The sequence below is a fragment of the Chenopodium album genome, chromosome 21 (genome assembly GCF_948465745.1).
Source record: "Chenopodium album chromosome 21, dcCheAlbu1.1, whole genome shotgun sequence".
Classification (NCBI taxonomy): Eukaryota; Viridiplantae; Streptophyta; class Magnoliopsida; order Caryophyllales; family Amaranthaceae; genus Chenopodium; species Chenopodium album.
Genome location: NC_137854.1, coordinates 7,484,668 through 7,510,650, shown reverse-complemented (window position 1 = coordinate 7,510,650; position 25,983 = coordinate 7,484,668). Strand labels below are relative to the sequence as shown.

The following is a 25,983-nucleotide window of genomic DNA, read 5'->3' as shown; positions in this document are numbered from 1 at the left end:
AATTTTTTTAGAGAGAGAAAGTGTGTTGTACTGTTGTGTTATTGTGTAGTGTTTTTTTTTTTTTTTTTTTTACAGAGTGTAGCAACCTCACTCCAACCCATCCTTCTCTCACTACAATCCGCCATTTTTATACCTTCATTCATTTTCTCTCTCCTCCCATTTCTCCATTTTTATCACCCCCTTTTTCTTCAATTCGACGCGCAAAAACCCTAATTTCTCTTTCCTTAAAAAACCCCTCAAAAGTTCCCCCTTTTTCTCTCTCCCCCTTTTCAATTCAATTCAACCCCATTATCATTATCATCATAATTTAACCATTTTTACCCAAATTATGCTTTCTCCATTTTTTCCCACCTTCTTCTTCCTCCCAATGTACAGTCACTCATCAATCTAGCTCCAATTTTCTCTCTCCTAGGGTTTTAATTTCAGTAATTTAACGATGTTTTTCAGTAGTAGGAGTAGTATTAGAAGTAGTATTAACAATGGTGGGTTGATTTTCCCCATTTTCTCTCTCCTAATTTTGATTATTATCACTCCATCTTTGGTTTTCTGCAACTCCGATGAAGTTCGAGCTCTGTTAGAGTTCAGAAAGGGGATCCATGAAGACCCACTTGGGAAAGTCATTCCGACATGGAATGCGACTGCTGTTGCGACTGCTTCAGATCTCGATTCTTGCCCAACCTCCTTTCATGGCGTCGTTTGCGACGATGCGTCGAACTCCGTCGTCGCCATTTCTCTTGATGGTTTGAATCTCAGTGGTGAGTTGAAGTTCAGTACCTTAATTGGGCTTAAAATGCTGCAAAACCTAAATCTTAGGGGAAATAATTTTACTGGTAGATTAGTTCCTCAATTGGGTTCAATGAGTAATTTGCAGATTTTAGATCTATCTGAAAATCGATTTATTGGTCGGATCCCAGAAAGAATTCATGATTTATGGAACTTACAACACTTGAATTTGTCGAATAATCGGTTTTCTGGGGGTTATCCTACTGGAATTCGGAACTTACAGCAACTTAGGGTTTTGGATGTGCATGCAAATGATCTTTGGGGTGATATTGGTGTGTTTTTCTCTGAGCTTAGGAATGTGGAGTTTGTTGATTTGAGTATGAACAAGTTTTCCGGTGGACTTCCGGTTGATTCTTCGAATGTTTCAAGTTTAGGGAACACGATTCGACATATGAACTTAAGTAGTAATCTGTTGGGTGGCAAGTTCTTGACGGCTGATACATTGTCATTGTTTCAGAGCTTGGTGGTTTTGGATTTGGGAGATAATATGATTGGGGGAGAACTTCCATCTTTCGGGTCGTTGTATAATTTGAGGGTTTTACGACTTCGAAACAATCAGTTGTATGGAGAGGTACCTGGAGAGTTGCTTGCTACTTTGATTCAATTGAAGGAATTAGATCTTAGTGGAAATGGGTTTTCGGGTAAGCGTTTTCGGGTTCATTTGTTTTGCTATCTATTTATGGTTATATAGATTGTTTTTAAGTTTTTTGCAATAAAAAGAAATTTGATTATGGCATTGGAGGTAGAGTTAGTTGTATGTGCTTCGATTCGCTTTATGTCCCACTAATCCAATGTAGCTTTGAACCAATTAACTGAAATTTAATTGGTTTTATTTGCATGCAAGTGAATATAGTGAAGATCCAGGATGTGAAGTTTGATGAATGTTTTAATTTGCCACTCTACAGCTTACTTAGTTCAACTACTGTGTTTTGTGCCGTGTATTGCTAGTGTTTTATCTATATATGTGTAGGACTTGTTATAATGAGATGGAGAAGTAGTTTAATTTCAGTCGTTGTCAAGGATGTGGAATGCACTAGCACCTAGATCAGCATTCGGGATTTTGTATTTGTCAAGGGATTATGAGCCGTCATGATTTTAGAACATGCAAAATGATTAATGAAGATGTGCTTGTGCCTCTGTTTCAATCTTATATGTGATTCCTACTTCCTAGTAGTCTTGGTGTTGCTTCACTTCCTATCATTTGTTCGTTGAAAATGGTCGTCTGAAGAATAGTTTCTTAAGGAAATTAGAATTGATAGAATTCTTGTTGGAGTGTCAGCTCTTTCCATGTTTTCACTGCCGTGTTACAATGAAATTTGGTCGATGTTCTTAAACTGCTAACCTTTTCCCTTTCTCTTTTAAGGGCTCTTAGAAACTGAGCTGCTTTATGATTAATTTAATCGATAGCATATGCTAGTGATTTTAAAATCCTGAAAGATGGTGGACTTTTTTTTTTTTTTTTTTTTTATATCTTTCCTTAAATTGGCAGAAATTTTATGTAGTAACTACTGATTTTCCTTAAGCTACTTGCTTATTATGTATAGTCATTTTATTTATTTCATTAATTCTAAATTACACTTTTATTTGATATACAGTTGAGCCCAACTCTTGTAAAGTTGTAGTGTACAATAATGTGATGTGCTAGTATGCTACATATGACTTGAGTTGACATTATGAATCACTTCAAGAAATTCCCTTTGCTGTTCTGTAACTAAATCATGCGTCATGCATGGCCTCTGGATTCTTTCTTATCATATGAGTCTCTGAAATACCTGGTTTGCCTGCTAACAGGCTCTATTCGTGGCATCAACTCAACAACATTGGAGATACTTGATCTTAGCTCAAACAGGCTGACTGGTAGCTTCCCCGAGTTCGGTTCTCAATCAGGTTTGACTACTTTGAGAATCAGTAACAACTCCTTAGAAGGTAGCTTGCCCTCTGAATGGCGTCAGTTTGCAAAATTATCTAAGATTGACCTGAGCATCAACAACTTGGCGGGGCGAATCCCATCTGCTTTATTTTCATTGAACTTGAGAGACTTAAATCTTTCTAAAAACCATTTCAATGGAGCAATCCCCTTCCCAGAATCTACTACTGTTGGTGAATTTCTGGCTCAGCCTGTTTTTGCACCGTTGGAGTCCTTAGATCTTTCTGAAAATTCATTAGTAGGTGATCTATCCAAAGATATAGGACTCTTGGGTAGGCTGAGATCACTGAATCTTGCAAAAAATAGCTTATCGGGACATATACCTAATTCATTAGTCAATATAGATGGGTTGGAATCCCTTGATCTGTCAAACAATCAATTCAAGGGTCACTTACCTGATAAGCTTCCTCCAAATCTTAAATTATTGAATGTGACCTATAATGATCTGTCTGGTACAGTCCCTGAAAGTTTAAGAACATTTCCAGCGAGCTCCTTTCATCCTGGAAATGAGAAGCTATTTATCCCAGGTGATCAAGGATCACCAGCTGGTGGTTCAAATTATGTATCTGGAAAGGACGGGCATCATGGTTCAAGGTCTAGTATCAGGATTGCTATTATTCTTGCCTCAGTCGGGGCTGCTCTCATGATTGCATTTGTTGCACTAGCTTATTATCGTTCTCAGCGTCATGGGAGTAGCAAATACAATGGGGCAACAACTGGAAGAGATGTTAAAGTTGGAAGATTTACTCGGCCTTCACTTTTTAAATTTAACGCAGGCCCTGAGCCTTCAGATACATCATTGAGTTTTTCTAATACTCATTTACTTACTTCAAATTCAAGAACATTGTCTGGGCAGGCTGAACTTGTGCCAGAGTTTGCTGATCGTGCAGCAGCTGCATCTAGTACTTCCTATGTGAAGCCCAATCTCCCCGACAACCCTATAGTGACATCAGCTCGGAAGTCTCCCCCAGGTTCTCCACTTTCGTCTTCACCTCGATTCTTTGAGACATTTGAACAACCTGTAACGTTGGATGTCTACTCACCTGATCGGTTTGCTGGAGAGCTGTATTTCCTTGATACATCACTTGCATTTACAGCTGAGCAGTTATCTCGAGCCCCAGCTGAAGTTCTTGGTCGAAGTAGTCATGGTACGTTATACAAGGCCACACTCAATGGTGGACACATGTTAACAGTGAAGTGGTTGAGGGTAGGATTGGTGAAAAATAAGAAAGAATTTGCTAAGGAAGTCAAAAAAATTGGTTTGATGAGGCATCCTAATATAGCTCCTGTACGAGCTTATTTCTGGGGACCCAGAGAACAGGAGAGGCTTATTTTATCAGATTATATCAATGGGGATAGCCTGGCACTTCATCTGTATGGTAAGGCAACTGAGAGCTTATATACTTGTGATTCTATAGCTCGAGCATGCTTGAACTTTATGTGCTCATGTTGCCATGTTAGTTTTAGTTTAAGCATTGCACATTATAAGCTCCTTTATTATTTGCATATTATAAGCTTATTATTTGCACATTATAAGTTCCTTTATTATTTCTAGTCTGGTTCATTCTAGATGATTTATATTCTGCATAGTAGTGAAGTTATGATGTAGGAGAATTATTTACTCTATTATGCATTAAAAAAATCCCTTGTTCTCCTTCTTTGTCATTCGCATGTGTGTTATTTTACTAAAACTGTTGATGTTATTACCCTTTTAGAGATTGGGTAGGGTGGTCTGGTGTATTGAAATCTTACTATCAAGGTCTTCCCCCACTTTGTTTATACATATTCCTTCTTGCTGCTTGTTATCTCCTTATAACTTAGCTTCATTTGTCCTATGCAGAATCCACACCGCGAAGATATTCTCTTTTGTCATTCACTCAAAGGTTGAAAGTTGCTGTTGACGTTGCACGCTGCCTTGTCTATCTTCATGATAGAGGCATGCCTCACGGAAACCTAAAGCCTACAAACATAATCTTAGCTGGGCCTGATCTCAGTGCATGGGTGACTGATTATGGTTTACACCGCTTAATGATGCCTGCTGGAGTCGCTGAGCAGATTTTGAATCTCGGGGCACTAGGTTATTGTGCTCCTGAACTTTCCAATGCCTCCAAGCCAATGCCCTCATTAAAAGCCGATGTGTATGCATTTGGAGTGATTGTTATGGAAATTTTGACAAGAAGAAGTGCAGGTGACATCATATCAGGGCAATCAGGTGCTGTTGACCTCACAGATTGGGTTCGACTTTGTGATCAAGAAGGGCGGCGCGGTGATTGTATAGATCGCGACATTGCAGGGGGAAGTGAACCCTCACAAGCAATGGACGATATGCTCGTTATATCCCTTAGGTGTATTCTTCCTGTAAATGAGCGGCCTAACATTCGACAAGTCTATGAAGATCTTTGTTCAATAGCTGGTTGAAAAATCTCTGTACATGGTTTCCCAGTAGCCTCTTACCACAGACTTCCTTTTTGGGTTAGTTTTATTCTTCCCCCCAGCCCCTTTGGTAGTCTTCTCACTTCTGCAATCGGTTTCGGAAGGCTTGAATGTGGGGTGATTGATCTCATTCTTTATTTCAAATTTTTTCTTGTGTAAAGTTACGATTGATCCCATTGTTTGATTGACACATTTTTGAGTTTGATGAAGATGGTGCACTGAAAGCTGGCTGCAATTTTTTTGGGTGCCTTCTTTCACCATCCCTTGCTTAATTTAATGGTTACTAATGTCTTTATTCACATTTCTTGTTCACTTAGGTTTTGTATTGCTTACTTTTACAAGTATTAATTAATTATCCCCACATTTTTTTTAAGTAATTGTGGCTGGAATTTGAGTGTCTAGACTATGGAGCTATTTTTGCTGCAGGCCAAATTTTATTTGTTTAGCTGTATTTAGAATCATAACATTCAATTATTGGTTTTACAGAGTATGGAGTATAACTTATGCTATAAAAATATACTTCCTCCGTTTTTTTTTAGTTGACATGTTTTTTTAGTCACGTTTGCCAATGCACTTATTCAATCATTAATATCTTTAATTGTCGATAAGCAAAAATTTTTGAAAAGTTGATATTTTGAAAGTATATAACGTTACGAATCTAACAAGATTCCAGATGACTATATTTTTCATTATGTATAAAGCACAAAATACGGTCAAAGGGAGGTGGATGAATAGTGCTAAAGTCAAAACGTGTCAACTAAAAAGAAACGGAGGTAGTATATATTTTTGATAAACTTAACTTATTTTGATGATAATTATTAGTGTTGTGGACCGATATTGAGGATGTAATTCATTACTCCATTTTTTTTTTGTTGCGTAAAGAGAGCAGTAGTGGTAGTGATATAAAAGGGATTTGATTTCAAACCATGCAAATTTTAAAAAGAGTCGCTATTATAACCATTTAACTATCCGTAATCTACGATGTGCTTTCTTTTTTGAGAAATCCAAATACATTTAGTTTCTATATAATAACCTTGTTATTCCGCCGTTAACAAGTTCCGTTAACGGGGTCCACTCTCCACATAATATTTTATATCGTTTTGCGTGTTAAAAATTGTCCCGTTAAAGGTTTTGAGGGCTATTTTGGTTCTTAAGGGCCCAAATTGAGCTTAAATTTTGGAAAAAAAACATGTAAACGCCTCTTTTTGCGTTTTTAAGAAATATCTCGATTTGCGTGTATGTATTTTATACGCAAAACAAGGCATTTAAGTTATTGTTTTTACAAATTTGAGCTTACTTTGGCCCTTGCCCAACCCTCAAAACCTCTAACGGAATAATTTCCAATACGCAATTGATAAAAAAAAAAAAAAAAAAAAAAAAAAAAGAAATATGTGGAGAGTAGGCTCCACTTGTTATAGTATGGATTTCTCAAAAAAAAAGGGACACATTGTAGAAAACGGAAAGTTTGAGATGTTTAGTTTTTAAGAAGGAATTTACAAGAGTACAAGGCTGCAACTCTACAAGTATGTAATAACGTGAACATAATTTGGCTTCACATGAGTTATTGGATTCTTTATTTCAATGGGATTGGTATCTGTTTCGGATAAAAACAATGGGACCTTGCCGAAGGTCCTATGAAGTGGTGAAGACTGGGCTCGGTCCAAGAGATGCTGGGCCGAGGGTTTCCTGCACAGCAAACACACGTAAACTAGCCTCGGGGGTGTTGCCGAGGAAGGCCCATCCGATGCTAAAGTCAGTACAATGTGTAGAGAGAGAAAGCTATGCAAGAGAATTAATTGCTTGAGGCTTTGTGTGAATGAATGTACAAATGTGATATTGATGGCTTTTATACCTTTGCATATATTGGAGAATTGGGCCTTGGCCCAATTAACTTGCCTTGTTGACTGATCTTGACTTTAGCACAATTGGAAAGTCGAACCTTGACCTTGGGCTTTTAATTGGATCATTTAACGACTAGGCCCAATTGGACTAAATTGGACCCAAACAACTTGCCCCCCAGACCCGATTTGGAAAGATGACGGGTCGGGTTTAATTAATCAGAAAAAGGAGGGAAGTAAATGATTTAATTAATCCAAAAATTTGAATTTAAACCGCAATTAATGAAATAACGGCGGTTGGATGGATAATTTGTGGAAGTTGGACGGATAATGGGTGGTTAATCATGGGGACGTGTGTTTAACGGTTACTTAGTGAGGTATTTAAGAGAAATTAAAGCGCGGACTCCTGGAATTCCCATTTCTGGAAATAAAATCAAAGAAGCGCACTATCTCTCCTCACTTCTTCACAAACACGAACCCAAAGCTCTCGAGAAAACCCAAGAACCCGCATCAAAACTTCGCAAATTCCCCGAGCATTAAGCTTAGAAATCGAAATTCGTCACTACCAACTTGTAGATCGGCAAATTCCGCTTCAGATTAAGGTAATTTCCTTCGATTTTGGTTTATTTTTCTTCGAATTCGAACTCTTTCCCCCTTTTTTCGACTTTTTCTTCGAACTCAATCATGGTGAGAGGAGTTAGAGGTAGGGCCCGTGCTCCAAGAAGGGCAAGGCAAATTCCCGATCCTAGGAACAAGACTGGGACTTGGAATGGACAAAGAGTAGGACCTGACCCTGCTGAAGGAATCAGGGCGACCCCAATTTCATCGGCGCCTCCTGAGGGATCGGAGGAGCCAAGTGTTTCTGGGCAGGACGAAGAAGTCCCCGCCAACCTTTGGGATATCCTCCCTGGATTCACAGAGTGGGAGGATGCTGAGGTAGCCTCAGCTATGATAAAGAACTGCCCCTACTCATGGTGGGTAGAACATGCTGATGTATATCGGTTTGCCGAGCAGATTGAGCTGCACTACGGCATCATGAAAGCCGATGGGTATTGGTGTAGAATGCCTCTAGCATCCGATAGAATCCATCGTCCACCCCCGGGGTATGTGGGGATGTACACAAGACAACTTCAGTACGGGCTGAGGTTTCCTTTGGACGTATTCGTCCGAGACTTGCTGATCCACTACAGGGTCTCCCTGTGCCAGCTAACTCCTGTCAGCATCCGAAGGGTGATGACTTACTTGTGGGTCTGTAAGTTTTTCAGATATACCCCAAATCTGCACTACTTCAAGAAAGTCCATCGGCTGGTGCCGAATACTCAAAGTGGGCATGGACATCATGGTCCTGGGTGGTATCGGATTGAGTCCCGACCCCAGTACCTGACAATGTGGCCGAATGATTCTTCAGATAAAGACTGGAGAGGCCAATGGATCTGGGTTACGGCACCCATAGATCCCGACCACCCTTATGTCTTCAGCGCCCCCCGATACCTCTCCAACCCTGACCCAGAGATGCTCAGCTTGGGTCCTTTAGAAAACGATGGCCAAGGAGACCTCAATCTCCATCAGGCCAGCATTTTTGGGAAGCTGGATAACCCAGGGGGGGATCGGCTGATTGAAAACAATTCCAGCAACCTGGCTCCTAGACAACCATTATGTTTTCAAGGAGCATATGCTTGCTGCTGTCGGCCTCAGCCGAAAGTTTAAAGATGGTAAGCTATTTCGGCTGGGGCCGAAACCTTTTCTTTTTATTTTTTGCTTTTGCATTTATAACTTATCCAGCATTATGATGCTGCTGAACTGACTTTTGCCCATTTTCTACGTTCAGAGTTGAACGAGGTCACTGCCAGAATAGACTACGAGCGTCTCGGTGTTGACCAAGGGAGGACCATACTGACTCGGGCCCCCTCCATCACTGAGCCGAAGGATAGAGACGTTCATCTAGACTCGGCTCATTTCCAAATTGAAGCTTCTGCCCTCTATCAGCGGCAGAAACCTTGGTGGAAGAAGAGAGATCCCTGGTGCCAGCTGTTGGACGAGGAACTCGAAGCTGCTCGTATAGCCGAAGAGGTTGCACGGGCCATCGAAGCTTGTGAAGGAGGAGAAGGCTCCTCCAAAGCAGCTGAAGAAGCAGCAGCAGCTAGGGTCGCTGAGGAAGAAGACGAGGCTTTGCTGAAGACCTCGGTGAGTTTTAGACTTAGCTTTTCCGTTTTTTTTTTTTTACTCACACTCTTCCTGCCCCCCTGTCTTTTGCAGTCTGAAGAGAGCAAGAGATAGAGAGAAGGGAAAGCCCCTGTTCGTCCCGAAGACCAAATACCAGAGGAATCTGAAGAATCTGATATGGACGAGCAGCCTCTTCTCAAAAGAAGACGAAGGATGGCCATCATCGGCCCTTACGATTTTCAGACGAGGCCGGGGCCCGTCGGCATCAACATCAGGGAACCTGAGGAAGGCGGTGGATCGCCGAGGGTTCCCCAGCCACCACCCCAGTCTCCGCCAAAGACCCCTTCACCACCTCCTGAGATGGAGGTGGATCAGAAAACTCCCGATCCCAAGGGAGGGGTCCAAGAGGAGGAAGTCCAAGAGAGTGCTGCTGAGCACAATGCTGAAGATGATGTGAAGCCCGATGCTAAAGGTGGGCACGGGCCGTGCCGGCACGGGCCCGGCACGACTCCGGCACGGCCCGGCACGGGCACGGGTGGCTCGGCACGGCACGGCGGCCCACCTGTGGGCCGTGGGCCGTGCCGTGAACAAAAATCGGGATTCCGACACGGGCACGACACGTGGCACGGCGGGTTGCACGGTGGCCGGCACGTGGGCCGGCACGCTGGCACGACCCGCCAGCACGGCACGTGGCACGGCCAGGCACGGCACGGCACGAAGCCAGGCACGGCCCGGCACGGCACGGCCCGTGCCTTACCGTTGGAAAACTAGCCGTTTATGGCCGTTTTCCAACAGCTATAAACGGCTAGTTTTCCACCCCATTTCCCACCCAAATTCCCTATAAATACCTCATATTTTCCTCCAAATTTTTCACAATTCATCAACTCATCTCTTCTCTCTTATTTTCTAATTTTCTTACTCCCAAATTCTCAATTCTCAAATTCCTACAAATCATACAATCTTGCTCTCTTTTGTGAAAAGAAAAAAAAAATTCCTACTCTCTTATAAATTTTACATTTTTACTATTATTACTTTTATTAGTCTACTACCAAAAAAAAAAAAATTGTTATATTTACATTCGGGAAATTAAATATTCGGGAAATTATAAGTTCGAGAAATTATAAATTTGGGAAAGCATTGAAGCGTCATTGTAAGATCTAACTCAACTTTATTTTAATTTGTTATTGTTATTGTTATTGTTATTGTTATTATTATTGTTATTATTATTATTATTATTATTATTATTATTATTATTATTATTATTATTATTATTATTATTATTATTATTATTATTATTATTATTATTATTATTATTATTATTATTATTATTGTATTCTTGGAACTACTTAATTATATAAAAACTACTTTCTATTTTAATTGTGGGTTATTTGGATTGTTGAAATCTGTCTAAGGCGGGATTTGGGCTCTGGACAACGTCGCTCCTAACCTCTCCTACCTGGGATCTCATTGATCCAAGTAATCTACTATTATTATAATTATTTTTAAAAATTTAATTTATATAAAAAGTACTTACTAATTAATTCTTATTGTTATTGTTATTATTATTGTTGTTAATTGTTACTTTGTTATTGTTAGTTGTGTTATTATTATTAATTAATCATGGCATCAAACCCGAACGTTTCCTCCTCCTCTAGAAAAGCCAAGTCAAAACGTAGGGAATCACCAAACCCAAATACTTCAATGTCTATGCCCCCCCCCCCTAACATGCCCTTTCCCTCTCCTAACATGCCCTTTCCAAACACTTCCACCCCTTTCTTTCATCCCCAAAACACGGGAGGATAAGAACAAATGGATGATATGGCTCCTTGGACCCAATTTCAACAAACCCAATTTCAACAATATGAATTTCCTTTTCCTCCTCCTTCCCAAGGTAGCCAAACACAAGCCTCCGGGTCGAGTGAACCATCCACCCAAAATCCTAACATATTAGAGTGGTGTACCGAAGAGGATTTTGCTCAAACCAAAAGAAAGAGTGAATGTTGGGCACATTATCAATTAAGTAAAGATGGAAAAAAATGCAAGTGTCGGACTTGTGGTAAAATTTTCTCGGCCGATACCAAGGGAGGGACGGGACACCTTACTAGACATACAAAAAAATGTGGTGGACCATCTAGTGATCCAACCCAACCTAAAATTTCTCAATTCCATCCACAAGGTTTCATTTACAATTACGAGAGAGATAGGGATGAACTTGGGAGAATGATTGTGCATGCAGAACAACCTTTTCTTTTCGCCGAAAATGATGCCTTCAACAACTATATTAACCGAGCACTACAACCAAAACACAAAAAAATCTCCCGAAAAACCGTTCGAAGTGCTGCCATGAAGACTTATCTAGAGTACAAATTGAAATTAGTAAATGAATTAGCTAATCTTCCTAGTAGAGTTTCTTTAACCGCCGATGCATGGGATGGTGGGTACGGACTTCACTATTTATGTGTTACTTGTCATTGGTTAGATAATGAGTGGATGTTACAAAAACGCATCATTCATTTCAAAATGCTTGAATACCCTCATACCGGTCTTAACATTTCACATCATTTAATGGAAGCCATTGATGCATATAGTCTTAGGGATAAAATCATGTCTATGACTTTCGATAATGCAACTTCTATGACATATAGTGCGAATTTGGTCAAATCCCAATTGAACGATGTTATATTAGATGGAGATGCACTTCATGTTAGATGCATTTGTCATGTTCTTAACTTGTGTGTGAAGGATGGAACAGAAGCAATTGGTCCATTTTATCACAAAATAAGGAATGCTATTATGTCTATTAATAGCTCTAACATGAGATATCAAGAATGGAAAGGTTTTTGCAGGCAACAACGGATAAAAACCATAAAAATAGCACCGGATTGTCCAACTAGGTGGAACTCCACCTATGAAATGTTGAGTCGGGCAATCGAGTACAAGGTTCATTTAACACTTTTTTATAATATGAAATTTCCACAAAATGCTTTACTAGAAGATGATTGGGCTAATTGTGAAAAATATATGCAGTTTTTACAATTACTATATGGTATGACACATTGTTTTTCTTCTGTATATAATCCTTGTGCTCATTCTTTTCTTAGCAATGCATGTTTACTTGCACAACTTTTTGCGGAACACCGATCACAACATGTTTATCGTGGATATCTTCCATCCATGGAGGATAAATAGCGTAAATATTACACCGATATTCCTATGATTTATATTTTTGCTTCTATTTTAGATCCTAGACAAAAATATGATGGCACCTTTTTATTAATTGATATTTATTATAGTAACATGAATTTTGAAGATGATGTTGAAACTTTTAAGAATAAGGTGACGGATGAGTTTTTTAATTTATATAGAGTTTATGAAAGTAAATATGGAACCGTGTCTCGATTTTCCCCTTCTCAAACATCCAAAAATGTAAGTAAACGGGCCAAAGGTTTATTTGCACAAGCTGCTAACTTGATGTCTAAGTATTCGGGTACAGAATCATCATCATCTAGGAGAACACAAAGCGATGTTTCGGAGTTGCAAATGTACTTAAGTTATGACTTCATGAAAGGCATGGATGATGAAGAGAAGTTTAGCCTCGACATCCTCGATTGGTGGAAATCACAAGTCGTGAAACATCCAATTTTGTCGGCAATGGCTCGTGATATTTTTGCTATCCAAGTCTCCTCCGTTGCTTCCGAAAGAGCTTTTAGTGCGTCGGGAAGAGTTCTAGACGATAGAAGAACAAGACTAAAACCCGAAACACTTGAAATGTGTGTTTGCTTCAAGGATTGGTTGGATGCCGAAACTCGTTCTCAAGATCGTACTTATGCACAATACGACGACGATGAAGGATCGTCGACTTCTTTTAGTTCTCATACTTCTCAATCCACTCAATTGGCGGATGAACTTGAACCTCTAGGAGACGAAGACGAAGATGAAGACGAAGGCGAAGACGACCAATAATAATTACATGATTACATATTTACATATACACTATTGTATTCTTTTTGTATTATCGAACTTCGTATTCCGTATAATAAATGAAGTTATTCAATATTCATACACTATTGTACGATTTTTAATTATCATTACTTATTTTGTAATTTTGTATTATTGAATTATCGTACATTCGTACCAGCTACCGTCATATAATAAAATAAGTTATTCTTCAATTTTTTGTGTTTTCGGATTATCGCACTCGTATTTTTTTTATTATATGCATTGTTGTTTTTAATTCATTTTTTTTATCATTTATTTTTTTTTTTAAAAAAAAAAGAAGGGTGGCACGGTTCGGCCCGCGGCCCGGCACGGCACGGCCCGCTAGGCACGTGGGCCGTGCCGTGCCGTGGGCTGGGGTGTGCCAATTTCAGGCACGGCACGGCACGGCACGCCGCGGAGCCGGCACGGCACGGGCACCACCCCGGCACGGCCCGTGCCCATGTTTACCCGATGCTAAGGGTTTCACAGCTGATATTGCGAGAGAGGTTGAGGCCTTCGTCCTCACCCCTGAAGAAGAAGCAGAGGTCATAATCATTGACTCTGCTGAGAAGAAGGAGGAAGAAGTTCCAGAAGAAGCTGAGCCATCCAAGGCTCAGGAAGCTCCCTCATCTTCCTTTCCTTCATTCCAGACGCTGCAGTCTGGAGAAATGGGTTTCTCGGCCCCCCGCATTCCAATTCTTGATCACATCTGGGATCTCATATGGGGCCAGAACCGAGAAGGTGTTGCAGCCTACTTCGGCGATTTTGCTGGCCTGGCCGAAGTAGATAGGGCGAGGATCTGGTCGCTGAAGGCCACTGCTGGGATGGGTGAATCCAGCAGATCAGTTCCAGACCCAGCAAGGTCTAATCAACTGCTGATGATGCAGGTAAACCTCCTTGCCTTTATCTCTTTTTCAATTCAGCTCTTCAGTTTAGTTTTTTTTTTTTTTTTTTGTTTTTACTAATTTGTGCCTCTGTTTCCATTTTGTGCACAATCAGACTCTCACTGTAGAGCTTATAGATTCCCTACAAGATAGGGTTGATGCTGCCGAGTATGTGAAGAAGGTGGCAGATGAGGAGCTGAACCTTGCTAAGCTGAAGCAAGCAGCAGCTGAAGAGAAGCAGCAGAAGGGTGAGGAATACGAGAAAAAAGCTGCTGAAGCCCTTTAGACCTTCTGTGCTGCTATGGAGAAGGAGGTTTTTCCCCCATTGGTAGAAGGGGAGAAATTCCTTCAGGAGCATATGGGAGTGGACATCTCCAAGTTCAAGGCTGCCATTGAGAGCAGAATCAGAGAAGAAGCCGCTGCACAAGCTGAGGTGCAACAGAAGCTAGAAGCTCTTGAAGCCAGTAGAATGGCTGCTGAAGAGATGCTCCAAGCTCAGAATGTCCAACTCTCAAAAGCTGCTATTGCTGCTGAAGCTCAAAGAGTTAAGCTCCAAGAGGCTGAGGATCAGCTGAGGGTCAAAAATGATGAACTGACCCAGGTAAAGACTGAAGCTTCCCAAGTTCAGCAAGAGCTGAACGAGCAGAGAAATTCCTCCTCCAAGCTTGCTGAAGAGCTGAACAAATCCAAGAAGGACTTGGAGGAAGCACAGAAGAAGTTGGCTGATGCTGAGGCCCTACTCAAGGTCCGTATCTACACCCAGGAAGAATACGACATGGGTTTCAAGAACGGGGTCAGAGTGTGCCGAAGAGTCTGCCTACATGCTGAGCCGAAGCTAGACTGGTCCAAATGTGCTGAATGGATCCAGGATCCCGAAGACCCTCATATGCAGTTTCCAACTCCAATTGAAGCTTAAATCCTCGAGGCTGAAGAAGCCGAAGAAGAAGCTGAAAGAAGGGAGATGGAGGCTGAACAAAGGGAGAGGGAGGCTCAGCAGGGTGCAAAGCCTGCTTCATCTGCTGCTGGGACTGAGGCCACAATGGGACCCAGTAATGCTGATCAGTCTAATCCTCGGGCTGAAGCATAAGAACTCGGGCAGTCGTCTTCAGAATCTTGCGGTCCATCGTGCGCTCAACTTTAGACTTGCCGCTTCTGAATTTTTTGCCTTGTTTTTTGCTTCAGCTTGCCTTGATGTACAAACTGCTTTATCTGTTTTTGTATGTACCTCGGCAGCTGTAATTTTCCGCTTGTGGGCGGCTGCCGATACTTTATTATGTCCTTAGAACATTTGAACTTTGTAGCTCGTTTTCTGAGCATTTCTCTCATTAATCTGATGCATTTTCTTCAATTGCTTTGTCTTATTTTCTTTATTCTGAATGCTTTACTGTTTCTGAACTTGAGAAATTTCGCAAAAATTTGCTAAGTACAAAACTTTCAGCTTGAAGAATTCTACTGAAGATAAACTTGCGCTGATAGTGCTTCTTGCCCCCCCTCCCCCAGTAATCTGAAGACTCAAGTCTTTGGATTACTGAGTTGCGTTTCTTCAACTTTCAGACGAAGCTGAATAAAAAATTTCTAATAGTTGTTGTTATCCTTGAGTTTCTGTCTATCTTTAAAAATGGATATCTGAAACACAAGGCCAACTGAAGGCAATGTTTCAGATAATGGCTTTCTGGGATACAAGGCTCGGTTAAGGCAATATCCCAGACTTGTCCATGGACTCATGTCTTTGGAGAACAAGTCTTACTGAAGTTTAACTTCAGCTGAAAGACCAGAGTTCTTTAAAAAGACGAGTTTGTCAGCAATCTGAAACCCAGTTACCCGAAGGCGAAGGTTTCGGACGAGGCTGAATAAAAACCCTTAAAGAGTAGATAGAATAAAGAAACTTGAAAGAATAAAAAGTTGCAAATACTTATAGAAATGGTGGCTCTGAGGCCTTTCATTAATAATTCAAAATGTACTTACAAAGATTGTTCTGCCTCGAAGGGTTTACACATGATATTTCTTAAGTACATCAGCATTCCAGTGATTTTTCAGCTCAGTTCCATCTAACTGATGAAGTCGGTATGTTCCTGGCTGAAGCTCATCATGAATTTCATAGGGTCCCTCCCATGCAGCTGAGAGTTTCCCATGGATTCGGCCTTTCTGAACTGCAGCAGCATTCCGAAGGACAAGGTCTCCAATTTTGAGAGGCCTTGCATGGACCCTTCGGTTGTAAAATTTGCTAATTCTCTGCTTATAAGCAGCCATTCTGTCTCGGGCTGAGTCTCTTATTTCATCGAGGAAATCGAGGGATTCCTTCATAAGATGCTCATTCTCAGCCGAGAAGTGGTGCACTCGTAAACTTTCAGAGCCGATTTCCACTGGAAGAACGGCTTCGGCACCATACACCAGCTCAAAAGGTAAATAGCCCGTTGCCTCTTTTTCAATTGTCCGAAGTGACCAGAGGGTTCCTGGAAGTTCCTCTATCCACTTGGACTTTTGATCTTCAACTCTTTTCTTCAAAGCATTGAGGATTTGTTTATTTGCAGCTTCGGCTTGGCCATTACTTTGTGGATGACATACTGCTGAATATGCAAGTTTGATGCCGAACTGGTCTGTGTACCGCCTCAGCGGTAAATTGTCAAATTGCCTCCCATGATCGAAGACAAAGACCTTCGGAATACCGAAGCGAGTGATAATGTTCTGCCAGATAAATTTCCTGACAGTTTGCTCTGTAATATTCGAAGCTGCTTCAGCCTCAATCCATTTGCTGAAATAGTCGATGCCGACTATTAACCATCTTTTTTGGTAAGGTGCATCTGGAAAGGGTCCCAAAATATCCAGCCCCCATTAGGCAAACAGAAGCGGATTAAGGATCGACTGAAGGTCTCTAGCTGGCTGATGGATGACTGGTGCGAATTTTTGACATTTTTCGCATTTTCGGACCAGCTCCTTAGCGTCTGAGATCATGGTGGGCCAGTAATATCCGGCCCTCAATGCCTTGTGGGCTAGGGTCCTTCCCCCAATGTGGTTTCCACAGATGCCGAGGTGAATCTCCCGAAGGATGTAATCTGCATCTGTTGGACCCACGCATTTCAGCAATGGGGCTGAGAAGGACTTTTTCAGAAGCTCTCCCCTGAAGACGATGAACCTTGAGCTAGTTCTCTTCAGTTTGGAGGCCAAAATTCTGTTTTTGGAAATTTCTCCCCGATGCTTGAAAGCTGGGATGGGGTCCATCCAGCTGGGTTTTGGGTCAGCGCAGCACACTTCAGGTGCTTCATCGACACTTCTTTCTCGGCGTACTTCCACATATACAGATCTGTTCAGCTCAGTGAGAGTTGAACTGGCAAGTTTGGAGAGTGCATCGGCTTGAGCATTCTGACCCCTTGGGATCAGCTGAACTTCAAAAGTTCTCAGCTTTGCAATAACTGATCTGATCTTGGCAAGATAGGCTATCATGGAGGGCTCTTTGGCCTCGTAGCTGTCACCGATCTGATATGCAACTAGCTGAGAGTCTGTCCTCAGACAGACATGCTCGGCTTCCAGAGAGATGCACAATTCTAGGCCAGCGATTGCTGCCTCATACTCAGCTTCGTTGTTCGAAGCCTTGAAAGAAAATTTGAGTGCATACTCAAAGGATTTGCCTTCGGGAGAGATTATCACTACCCCTGCCCCCGAACCATTTACGGTGGAGGATCCATCCGTAAAAACGGTCCAGATTTTGTTTTCATTGTCTAGCGTCTCTTGGTACGAGCATTCGGCCAAGAAGTCCGCTAGAGCTTGAGCCTTGATGGCTGATCTCGGCTGGTAGTTGATGCTGAATTCGGTGAGCTCGAAAGCCCACTTGGCCAGCCTACCAGATTTTTCGACTTTGCCGAGAACTTTATCCAGCGGCTGATCAGTTAAGACCACTATCTGATGGCAATCAAAGTAGGGCCTCAACTTCCGAGCAGCTACCACTACTGCAAAGGCAACTTTCTCGAGTAGAGGATAGCGAGTCTCGGCGTCCGTCAGAGTGTGACTGACGAAGTAGATCGGTTGCTGAATTTTATTTTCTTCCCTCAGCAGCATTGCACTGATGGTGGCTGGACTGACAGCCACGTACAGATACAAAGTTTCTCCCTCTACTGGGCTAGCTTGTGTTGGGAGTTGAGCCAGATGTTCCCGAAGTTGCTTGAAGGCTTCTTTCTGCTCTTCTTCCCAAACGAGCTCTTTTGTTTTTGGGAGTTTCAAGGCTTTGAAGAAAGGTAACCCCTTGTCCGAAGCTCTGGAAACGAACCTCGAGAGGGCTGCCATTCTTCCGGTGAGCCGCTGAACGTCCCTCTTTGTTTTCGGCTCTGGAAGATCGAGCGCTACTTTGACTTTGGAGGGATTGGCATCAATCCCCCTCTTTCTGACCATGAACCCAAGGAATTTCCCTGACTTCACGCCGAAGACACACTTCTTCGGATTCAACTTCATTTGATGTTTTCTTAAGGTGGCGAAGGTTTCAGCCAGGTCCTTAACATGGTCTTCAGATTTTTTGCTTTTGACGATTGAATCGTCAACATAAACTTCCATGTTTCGGCCTTTTTGATCGGCAAAAACTTGATCCACCAGCCTTTTATAAGTTGCCCCCGCATTTTTCAATCCGAAGGGCATCATTTTGTAATTGTACACCCCAGCGTTCGTGACGAATGCCGTCTTTGCTCGGTCGTCGGGGTGCATGAAGATCTGATGATACCCCGAGAATGCGTCCATGAAACTAAGCAAGGCATGACCACTCGTCGAGTCGACTAGCTGATCGATCCTCGGCAAGGGATAGAAATCCTTCGGACAAGCCTTATTTAGGTCCGTGAAGTCAACGCACATTCTCCAGGTACCATTGGCCTTCTGAACCATCACCACATTTGCCAGCCATTCTGGATACTGACCTCGGCCTTCTGAAGCCTGCATCCAGCAATTTTTTGACCTCGGCTGCGATGTCTCGGTTCTTATTTGCGGAGTAATTCCGCTTCTTTTGCTTAACTGGCCGACACGTTGGGTCGACGTTAAGCTTATGGGAAATGAGGTCTGGACTTATCCCAGGCATATCAGCTGCCGAGAAAGCAAACACATCTCTGTTGTCCCGGAGGAGTTGAATAAGTTCACAACGGGTGCTCGGATTAAAATCCATCCCGATTGTTACACATTTCTCAGCATCTCCTTCGGTCAACTCGACCGTTTCAGTCTGCTGGTCCAAGTCCATTGTTGATGGGCTGGACTCTTCACAATCTGGCCTGCTGTCTATATCAGCAGGCGTCCCAGACTTTTTCTTCTTCGGCTGGCTCTCTGAGTCTTTCAGCTCAGATGAAGAGCTAGCCTTTTCTTTTTCTGGCCCTTTTTCTTTGGGCACGGAACCTTGGGCCGAAGCACTTAGACCTTTCGGCTTTTTTGTGCTCGGCTCCCTTTCTTTTTCTTTCTCCTCCTCATCCTCATCGTCGTCATCTGAGCGACTAGTGGATGGCTTGAGGTAGTTGCACCTTCGGGCCTCCTTTTGGCTGCCCTGGATCCTTTCGGGGAAGCCGGCGTCTGAAACATAGATCATCAGCTGATGATAAGTTGAGACAACCCCTTGGATCTCGTGAATTATGGGTCTCCCCAAAATCACGTTGTACACTGAAGGCGCATCGATGACCAAAAATTCAGTCATGACGTTCCTAGCTGCTTCATCACAGCCGATGGTGACAGGAAGCAAAACCTTCCCATCAGGATAAGTTGAAGCCCCATTGAATCCGGATACTGGGTAGGATACCGGCGTGGGGTGCTTGGGTTTCAGCTTGATTTGATTATAGGCCTTTCGGAACAAAATATTTGCTCCGCTACCACCGTCCATTAGAACTTTGCTGATATTGTGGTTGGCCACCGTGGCGATGATCACCAGCGGGTCCTCATGAGGGTACGTCACCCCCCGGCAGTCAGCGGCTGTGAACCTCATGTTCGGCACCGGTGACTGGGGCGGCTGAATGTCAGCATGGTTCACCTGATGGGTCAGAGCCCTGAGGTGACGCTTGTGCTCCCTCCGAGAGCATGCTCCTCCCGAAATAACATGGATTGGGGGGGAGTTTTCCTTCCGCAGTTTTGCTGTTCTTTCGGGGGAAGTCAATTTCTTGCCGAGAGTCCCTTTCGGACTTCTCAGTCTCTTTTTTCTCGCGGTGATCCGCGATATATTTTTTCAAGTACCCCTTCGGACCATATCCTCGATTTGGTCCTTCAGCTGGATACACTCTTCAGTGTTGTGTCCCGGTGATTCATGGAACTCACACCACTGATTTTTATTCTTTCGCTGATACCACTCTGGGAGTGGTCTCGGCTTTCTGTAACTCTGTTCCTCCCTCGTCACGCTGTAAATCTTAGCGCGCGGAAGAGAGAGCGGAGTGTAGGATTCATATCTGCCCGCAAAAGGAGCAGATTTTTCCTTCTTCGACTCGTTGGCCGAAGATTGTTCCGAGGCTTTCGCCTTTCCCTTTGCCTTCTGGCCTTGGCCTTCCGACGAGGGTGCTTGTTTTTGTTTCCCTCCCCCAGATTGAGGTTGGGTTTTTGTTTTGTTCCACTCTTCAGCTCGGATGAACTTATCCGAAGCATTCAGTGCCTCCTCCAAGGTCCTGGGTGAATTCATGACCATGAAGTCGGAGAACGGTCCAGTTCTGAGACCGTGCTGAAAGGCGAAAACTGCCATCCCTTGGTCCAGCTGAGAAATGCCGGACGACTCGTTGCTGAAGCGAGTCAGATAGTCTCGGAGGCTTTCAGCCTCCCCTTGCTGCAGACCCATAAGCTCTGCAGTAGTCTTCTCCCGGCGATTTGCCGTAGAAAACTTGCTCTTAAATTTGGAGGACAGATCGTCCCACCCAGTGATTGAGCCTTCTTTCACTTCCTTGGAGATCCACGCTTGCGCGACCCCCTTGAGAGTGGTTGGAAAATATTTGCACCAAGTCGCTTCGGACTTGGGGCAGAGATGCATGTGGGTCTCGTATGAGGCAATATGGTCCTTCGGATCCGAAGTTCCATCATAAGTAATGTGCGACGGGATTTTAACCGTCGGCACATGGGATTCCAGTATCCACTGCTCGAATGGAGAACTGGAAGGCAGCATCACGGCCTTGCCCTTATTCCCAGCCGAAGGGACCGCGCTCCGCCCTCTCAGAGAGGTAGAAGTGGTTTTTGTCCCCGGCTGGGAGGTCTGGGCTTCGGCTACAGGGTAGGAGAGGCGGCTGTGCACGCTCCGTTCCCTATCGCCGAGACGGTCGTGAACGCTTCGGCGAACAGTTTCTGGCCGAGAGGCAGAACTGCTGCTTTTATGGGCTCTACTCGTAGTGAGCTGAGTGGAAGGCTCCCTAAAGAAGTGAGAGTTCCTGTTTCTCTCCCTCTCGGTTCTCCAGGTGTCCTCCTCCCATTCGGCGAGCTCCTTGAAAGAGGAGGGTTTCTCCCCCTCCTGGCCGAGGTTCCTCCGCTGGTTCCTGGTTTGCGGAGTGGTTCGGTCGCGTGGAGGCGGCATATTTTGGGCCTTCATGGCTTCCATGAGGACCGCTAGAGCTCTCACTACCTCTTCCGAGTTGGGCCCCGTCAAGGGTGTCCTCGGCTGAGAGCGAGAATGGGTGTGAATGGTCCGGGATTGACTCCGGGCATGAGATTGGGTCCTTTGAGTGGACCGGTTGTCCTCATTTGACCGAGGTGGACTCGGTGGATGATTGGACTGGATTATAGGAGATTCGGATCTCTCCCAAGGCTCCCCATGAGAGTCGGGTCCCGCGGAGGGGATCCTATCCCGAGGAGGAGATGGACTAGGAGTGGGGCCTTCTAAGGGACCCCCTCCTAGTGATTTTCGGCGCTTTCTCGAAGGAGAAGCACTGTTGCTCTTGATCTTGCGATTCTTAGCCATTGGAACTAAGATTGAGGTAGAACGATTGAAATTGGCTTAAAGATTTTTTTTTGAAAGTCCTCCCCACAGACGGCGCCAAATTGTTTCGGATAAAAACAATGGGACCTTGCCGAAGGTCCTATGAAGTGGTGAAGACTGGGCTCGGTCCAAGTGATGCTGGGTCGAGGGTTTCCTGCACAGCAAACACACGTAAACTAGCTTCGGGGGTGTCGCCGAGGAAGGCCCCTTCGATGCTAAAGTCAGTACAATGTGTAGAGAGAGAAAGCTATGCAAGAGAATTAATTGCTTGAGGCTTTGTGTGAATGAATGTACAAATGTGACATTGATGGCTTTTATACCTTTGCATATATGGGAGAATTGGGCCTTGGCCCAATTAATTTGCCTTGTTGACTGATCTTGACTTTAGCACAATTGGAGAGTCGAACCTTGACCTTGGGCTTTTAATTGGATCATTTAACGACTGGCCCAATTGGACTAAATTGGACCCAAACAGTATCAATTATCAAATATTCTTTCACTTTGTCTTTGAGTTTGGATTACAAATGTTACAATCGAAATATATACTCGCGAGACAACAAATAATTTTTTTTTTAAAAAAAAAAAAAATAAGAAGAAGCATATTTTAAGGGGATTTTTTAAAAAAATTGTACTAGCTTTCGAACACTAAAGAGTTTAAAGTAATTTTCGGTATGAAATTTACAAGTGTTCATAATAAGTCTTGGTAGTAAAAATAACCATACACTTCGTAGTAGATTTCAATAGTTGTCTACTTAGTCTTTATTTCAAAAATCAAAAAGAAAAAAAAAAAAAAAAAAAGAAGTTTTTATTTACAAGTTTTATGCCTCGTGTATGTTACGGCTTACGGGTCACAAACAAGTACGAACGGGTGAATGTATATCATGGTTAGACCCGTGCTCAGATTAATTTTTCTTCAAAGGAATCACACTTAACATGGATCCATCATGTCTAGATTTTGAGGACTCATATCCGTTAAAACAGATCTAAATCCATCAACCTGGGTCGAGTTTAAGGGTCTGTTCTCTTACGTTGAAATTCAGTTCAGTTCAGCTGAGTTCAGTTCAGTTCAGTTCAGTTCAGCTCCTAATTTCCTTCTCTTATAAAATATTCATTTCAGTTTAGTTCAGTTCAGTTCAGCTGAGTTCAGTTCAGTTCAGTTCAGTTCAGCTGAATTCAGTCAATGAGAACAGGCCCTAAGATCAACCACCATCTCTAACTCTCTAAGCATGAGTCTCCCACTATCCCCCATTCTCAACTCTATGTTTAATCGAAAAGAGATTAGGATGAGATTTAAATATGTAACCTATTTTTGATTTTTTTTTTCCTTCCTTTTTTTTTTTTTTTTTGAAAACACTTGATTTTGGGGCTGTTCTAATTTACTGAACTGATTGGAACTTAATTAAACTGAATATTTTATGAGAGAAGAAAATTAGGAACTAAACTGAACAGAAATTAAGCTGAAGAGAACATGCCCTTTGTTCTTTATACCATTTTTTTTTGACGGAATTCTTTATACCATATTAGATGACCAATTTGATTAAAAGATTAAGCTAGATTAAAGAATTAACTTAATCTAAAGAGTAAAGACCATCCATTCCCGATTGTTAAACAATTTCATTTAATGCTCTTATTAAAAACAAACGTTACAGGAAATAGAAATCTAAAGTGCAATAATAACTCCTATTATGTAATTATTAATTAAGTCAATGTATCATTGTTGTTAAATCCCCAAGGAGAGTAGTCGGAACAGATGTAGAAGCATTCACAAACATGTACATCCTCAGTTTTGCATTTTCCCCAAGCATGGGGACTTTCTGGGTGCTTATTTTCACAGTAAATGTCACAAGGCACCTTCGAACATTTGAAGGGTAACGCTGCCATTTTCTCATCCTTGCATATTTTCGTCCATTTGTAACATTCACCTGTTATAATACAGATAGACATTCCAACATCAATTGGATGCGTTCTATAGCCCTGATTAACCCTTATTATAACTTATCTGAATTTACTTTTTCTGAACTTTTTTTTTTTAAACATCCATTTATCTTGTCTAATTTTATTATAACTTAAATTACATGATCAATACGCTTATGGCAATGGTATATCCGTATTTATTATTATTATTATTATTATTATTATTATTATTATTATTATTATTATTATTGTAGTAAAGTATTATTATTATTATTATTATTTTAAGGTAAGGATAATAACATTAGAAAGCCCTTTTCACGAGGGGGATTCCTAACGTAATGATAGATCCGTATATGCGTGCTAGATTATTGCAATTAAAATTGCGCAGTTTTAAAATGTAGTCCTTATTTTATAGGACCGTGAAAGTTAACTCGATAACTAAGTCACACCACATTTTATTAAAAATGTAATATTTCAAAATTAAAGAAGTGAGATTTGTATATTTTTATTTGGTATGTAGGGAGCATATTACTACCATAAACAAAGAAATCTTACTAGTCAAACAAATGAAAACCTTAACTCAGAATTTGTATTATATACCTGTTTGGATGAAAATCAGAAATGCCACCACCATCAAAATTTCAATGAATGGCTTCATCTTTATGTAGAGATAACCTGTGTAGTATATACTTTGTAATTTATAATCAATTAACAATAATAATATTTTAAGAAATGAATTTGAAAGATAAAACATTAAAGTTTTACCTGGAATATGAAGCTAAACTCTTTGAGGATTTTGTGAAAGGTATTTTGAAGATATGTTTGTAGAAAATTGGTAGACAAAAGTGTTATTTGTGTGATGGAGTCATGTATGTTTATATAGGAAAATTACACTGAAAGGGTCATTTGGTTGCAATTTTGCGAATAAGAAAAATATTTTTATTTGATAATAAATGAGGATTAAATGTTACATAGCTTTTTTTGGTATGAGATGAAACTGTATCTTGAATATTTAATACATTGACTAAAGTAGTACTAAACTACCAATATTACCCATTTTTTTCATTAAGACAAACAATTATTTTTTCTCCTAATTTTAAAGGTTATTACTTAAAACATAAATAAATGTATTAATTAGAAAAACAATTATTTTTTCTCCTAATTTTAAAGGTTATTACTTAAAACATAAATAAATGTATTAATTGTAATAATTTCAAGCTACAATAACGTTCTTAATTCTTACTTCCTTCGTCTCTTATTGTTAGTCCCTTATGACCTAATTTAAGTCCCAAAACGATAGTCTCATTTGCCTTTCCAACTACTATTAATATTAATTTTTTTTACTAAATTCCCTTTAATTTGCAACAATATTTATGCAAATTTAGCTTCGCTATGTAAATTTTGTCTTACCGTTGTATTTTTATTACTTTCTCTCTCTACTTTTTTGCATACCCCATTTAAATTTACCTTTCCAATGTACTTTTACTACTTATCTAAGTTACTAAGTATTTAAAAAATTTTAATTCCCGTGAAATTTCACCTAGACTATCAATAAGGGACGGAAGGGAAATTAATTATTTTCACGGGCCACAATTTTTAAAGGAAATTAATTCTAGAGAGGCTGTATAAATTTTGATTAAGCTCGACTTGAACTCGAGCTCATGACTTTTCTTATCAAGCCTAGCTCAAACAAACTAATACTTAGCTCAACTCGTTCACAATTTGACATCCCTAGTGTTGTATAGCATTATAGCAACATGTTGATTGTGTTTTATAACATGTCACCACGCTACACCATAATGTCTCTCAAATGGATTAATTAAGGTTATGTTCTATTCAACATATTTTAACATCTTTCAAGCAAAATAAGTTTGAGGATGCAAATTTTTTTACCTTCCGTCTACGTCAAAGTTCTAAAGAATCTTATTCGTTACCTTGATCAATTAAGTCAAACAACTCCGTAGTCAAGATTTCAACCAATAGACCTTCAACTTATGGTCTATTCAGTTCAGCTTGATTACAATTTAGTTCAGTTTGATTCAACTCTAATAACTTCACTTCAGTTCCAATCCCTTCAATTCAGTTCAGTTTCTAATTCACCTTATTACCTTAAGAAAAACCCAAAAAGTTTATCAAAATTTTAGTGCTAGTGCCATTCTATTCTAT

General features: G+C 41.4%; 1 protein-coding gene across 1 annotated transcript; it reads left to right on the top strand.

Moving 5' to 3' along the window:
* The first annotated feature begins 30 nt into the window (after positions 1–30).
* Positions 31–5,442, top strand: LOC145602686 (putative inactive receptor kinase At5g10020). Its single transcript, XM_081658851.1, has 3 exons — positions 31–1,424; positions 2,575–4,089; positions 4,551–5,442. The coding sequence occupies exons 1-3, from the start codon at positions 437–439 to the stop codon at positions 5,126–5,128; spliced, it is 3,081 nt and encodes a 1,026-aa protein (XP_081514977.1). The 5' UTR covers positions 31–436; the 3' UTR covers positions 5,129–5,442.
* The last annotated feature ends 20,541 nt before the right edge of the window (positions 5,443–25,983 follow it).

Coding starts and splice junctions, on each gene's coding strand:
- LOC145602686 (XM_081658851.1), top strand. CDS start 437: ATGTTTTTCAGTAGTAGGAGTAGTATTAGAAGTAGTATTAACAATGGT. Junction 1,425..2,574: donor TAGTGGAAATGGGTTTTCGG/GTAAGCGTTTTC, acceptor GCCTGCTAACAG/GCTCTATTCGTGGCATCAAC. Junction 4,090..4,550: donor CCTGGCACTTCATCTGTATG/GTAAGGCAACTG, acceptor TGTCCTATGCAG/AATCCACACCGCGAAGATAT.